Source organism: Camellia sinensis, chromosome 8 (assembly GCF_055761805.1).
Source record: "Camellia sinensis isolate YWXY chromosome 8, ASM5576180v1, whole genome shotgun sequence".
Classification (NCBI taxonomy): domain Eukaryota; kingdom Viridiplantae; phylum Streptophyta; class Magnoliopsida; order Ericales; family Theaceae; genus Camellia; species Camellia sinensis.
In genome coordinates this window covers 12,840,616-12,844,916 of record NC_138968.1, presented here as the reverse complement: position 1 = coordinate 12,844,916, position 4,301 = coordinate 12,840,616, and the positions used below count along the sequence as shown (strand labels likewise).

Below are 4,301 nucleotides of genomic sequence, written 5' to 3'. Positions count from 1 at the left end.
AGCGGGTCGCTGATGTTTGGCTTTAACTTGTTGGTACTGTAAGCATTTTGCCACAAAATCCGCAATGTTCTTTTTTATTCCCAGCCACCAAAAATTTTGTTTCAAGTCATGATACATCTTTGTGTTCCCCGGATGCATGGAAAATTTTGAACTGTGAGCCTCAGACATAACACGTTTTCTCAAGTCACAACAATCTGGTACACAGGCGATTATGAAGTTTCAACACATTATTCTCAAACACAAATCCTGGCTTCAGTTTTGAATCAAATTATTCCACAATGTTTTTGAAGTACTCATCTTCAAGTTGTTTCTGTTTGATTTCTTCAATGATTGTAGGTTGAGTGGAAATGGCTGCTAAAATCCCACCTTGCTCTCGTAAAACAATTTCAATCTCATTCTTTTCTAGGTCATCTAACAATTCTTTTTGACTAGACAGCAAACATGACAAATTCCCAATCGATTTTTGGCTCAAGGCAACAGCTACAGTATTAGCTTTACCTGGATGATGCAAAATTTGCAAATCATAGTCTTTGATCAGTTCCAACCACTCCTTTGTCTCATATTTAGTTCTTTCTGAGTAAAGAAATACTTGAGACTTTTGTGATCTGTATACACTTCCCAAGTCGCTCCATACAGATAATGTCGCCAAATCTTTAGGGCAAACACTATAGTTGCCAGTTCAAGATCATGTGTTGGGTAGTTCTTTTTGTGTGGACGAAGTTGCCGAGAGGCATAAGCAATTACTTTCCCACTTTGCATTAACACACAACCTAAACCTTTATAGGATGCATCACTGTATATCTGAAATCCATCAGAACCATTGGGTAAAGTCAAAATCAGTGCAGTTACTAATCTGGTCTTTAACTCTTGAAAGGCTGACTCTCGTTGTCCATTCCATTCAAATAACACATTTTTCTGAGTTAACTGGGTCAATGGCATGGCAAGTTTTGAGAAGTCCTTCACAAATCTCCTGTAATAACCTGCAAGTCCCAAAAAACTTCTAACTTTTGTCACATTCGTCGGTTTAGGCTAGTCCACAATAGCTTCAATCTTTTGTGGGTCAACAGATATACCATCCTTGTTGATCGCATGGCCCAAAAATGTCACACTGTCAAGCCAGAACTCACATTTGGACAATTTAGCATATAATTTTTTTCTCTCAAAGTCTGTAGAGTAGTTCTCAAGTGATTTTCATGGTCTTTCCTGCTTTTGGAGTAAATCAAAATATTATCAATAAACATAACAATAAATTCATCTAGAAATGGTTTAAATACTCTGTTCATGAGGTCCATAAAAGCAGCAGGTGCATTAGTCACCCCAAACGGCATTACTAAAAATTCATAATGTCCATATCTAGTCCTAAATGCAGTTTTGTCTATGTCTTCTGCCTTAACTTTTAATTGATGATACCCAGATCTGAGGTCAATCTTAGAAAACACTTGGGCTCCCTGAAGTTGATCAAACAAATCATCTATTCGAGGCAAAGGGTATTTGTTCTTGATAGTTACTTTGTTCAACTCCCGATAATCTATACATAACCTCAAATATCTATCATTCTTTTTAACAAACAGGATTGGAGCACCCCAAGGTGAAGTGCTCGGGCGAATGGATTTCTTGTTTAACAATTCCTGAAGTTGTGTCTTTAATTCTTTCAATTCTGAGGTTGACATTCTATAGGGGGTCTTGGAAATAGGTTGTGTTCTCGGAATTACCTCAATAGTGAATTCAATTTCCCTATCAACTAAGTTCCCAAGCAAGTCGTTCGGAAACACATCGGAAAATTCACAAGCAACATGGATAGTTTTTACATTAGTACCGTCAGACGATGCAGTCAGTACACAACACAAATAACCCCGACATCCTTTCCAAAGCAGTTTTACAGCTTTCATGGCCGAAATCAGATATGGGGGAGGAACTACCCCATTCCCAGTAAAAATAAATTTGGGCATACTCGGTGGTCTAAACACAATAGATTTACTTGCATAGTCAATGGTAGCACAGTATTTAGTCAACCAGTCCATCCCCAGAATACAATCAAAATGATCAATGTTCAAGGGCAACAAGTCAACATATAATGTCATAACACCAATCATAATATCACATGCTGGATAAACATGAGTACACAACAAAGAACCCCCAGATGGTGTAGAAACAGATAACACATATGTCATGAGTTCTAGTGGTCTAATTAATTTTCGAGAGAAAGCATGTGATACGAAGGAATGTGTAGAACCAGAATCGATCAATACACATGCATTTTGAGAACATACAGGGAGTATACCTAACACCACAGTATCGGTGTTCTGTACGTCACCAGGCACTAAGGCAAACACTCGACCTTGTCTTAGAGGTTCTTTCCCAATATTAGCCTTTGCATTTGTTTTGACTGTAGAAGCAGATCCAGCTGAACTTACTATAGGACGGTCGGCATTTTTAGACCCGAGTGGGCAATCTCTCACTACATGACTTGTCTTGCCACATCGGAAACAAGCACCAGATGTTCGGTAGCACACACCCCTATGCTTTCTTCCACAATCAGAACAAACCGGAATAGACCCACTGCTCTGACTCGAGCAGCTTGTAGTCCTCGTATTTTGCTTCTTACTTACATGAGAACGGCCTTTTCTGAAACCATACCCAGACCTTTTTCCTCTCCAATCAGTTGTTGTTGCTGCTGGGGCCTTACTTTGCTTCATAGCGGCTAAGGTGGCTTCCGCCATTAAAGATCTATCAAGAACTTGAACGTATGTTGGCAACTTTAGTACTCCAACTCGATCAAATATGTCCAAGTCTAATCCTTCCTCAAACTTGCGAGCTTTCTTGTAGTCTGTGTCTACCATATGAGGAGCAAACTTGGCTAATTCGGTGAACTTTGCCTCGTACTCGGCTACAGACATTCGGCCTTGCCTGAGTTCTTGGAATTCAGACACTTTTCGGTCCCGAAAATATTGAGGAAAATATTTTTCATAAAAGATCTCATTAAATCGAGCCCACGTCATGTTCCCATTGGTATTCCGAATTAGTAACCACCATCTTCGAGCTTCATCTTTCAGAGTATAGGTGGCCAGTAAAACCTTCTGCATGTCGGTACAGGGAAATACCTCAAATAGTTTTTCCATCTCAAGCAACCATGTCTCTGCTTTCAATAGTTCAATTCCACCAAAGAACGTTGGTGGTTTCATCTTCATGAATTTTTGAGTCAAGTTGATGATGTCATTATTATCTGCTTCGGCTTGTGTCAGCGGAGGTGGAGGGGGCAAGGGTTGTTGTCTTTGCTGTTGTGTCATAGCTTCAGTCAATACCGTAAGCATTTGTTCCATTCGGCTCATGCGAGCCTCTGAAGATTCACTTACATCGTTTCCCCTTGCATTCTCTATGTTGCTATAGAGACATCAAATGATAATAAACATAGAAATAATCTTATTCACTTCTTTCAATTCATTTACTCAAATTTACATTCATTTTTCATATTCATTTGGATTACCACACACTCACACATGCAGATGGAATGCCCCTAATTCTTACTAGGACATCCTAAGCTCATATGGACCCGTGTGTGTGATCGAACACATGCTCTGATACCACTTTGTCACGACCCTAACCTGCCCCTACAGGTTTAGCATTCGCAACCGGCTAGTAATCCTTGGATTACCAAAGTCCTCTTGACGAATTAACATATAGATAGGGGCTGCGGAAGCAAATATACAAAATAGACAAGGTCCGATGAGCTGTGACGACATACATGGGACAGAATAATTTAAAACTTTATAACATAAGAGTGTTGACTAAAGGATATCGTATTTACATAACACTCCCAGAAGTGTAATAATTGAGATTCGTCCAAACATAACAAAATAAACAGAGACTAGTATAAACACAAAAACAGCCATGAAACTTGACTTTGATTGAAACCTCCTCAGGAGGCACAAAGGTTGGCTGACAAAACTGGATCTTAGGCCATCAACTCTAGGCTTGGTCATGTGCTTGCTCACCTACATACATAATATAAATAGTGAGCAGAAGCCCAGTGAATAATAATGGAGTAAAGGGGTTTTAATGAATGAGTCCATAGAGATTCAGAAATCATAACTCATTTTCATATTCTTGTCTAGATCATATACAGAAATCATAAGTCTTGCTTAAGCATACGTGGTACATCCTTTACCGCTAATAGAGCAGATACAGAACTGATACAGAACGTGTGGTGGTTATGAATAACCAGTTCCATAAAGGAACCTCCGGATCCGGGTAACAGAGAATAAACATGCTGAGCCCCATGATGGAGTCTCTGGTACAGGTAA

At 39.4% G+C, this 4,301-nt stretch overlaps 1 protein-coding gene across 1 annotated transcript; it reads right to left on the bottom strand.

Annotated features, from left to right (window-relative positions):
* Positions 1 to 268: 268 nt before the first annotated feature.
* Positions 269 to 3,320, bottom strand: LOC145797558 (uncharacterized). The gene is made up of 2 exons (XM_082884939.1): positions 2,282 to 3,320; positions 269 to 498 (listed from the first exon to the last, which is right to left on the bottom strand). Exons 1-2 carry the CDS (start codon positions 3,318 to 3,320, stop codon positions 269 to 271), a joined length of 1,269 nt encoding a protein of 422 aa, XP_082741065.1.
* Between the last annotated feature and the right edge of the window lie 981 nt (positions 3,321 to 4,301).

Excerpts from the sequence above, each read along its gene's own strand:
- LOC145797558 (XM_082884939.1), bottom strand. The coding sequence starts at position 3,320 with ATGGAACAAATGCTTACGGTATTGACTGAAGCTATGACACAACAGCAA. Across the intron at positions 499-2,281 it reads CACCGATACTGTGGTGTTAG|GTAAAGCTAATACTGTAGCT; the intron begins GTATACTCCCTG and ends TGCATCATCCAG.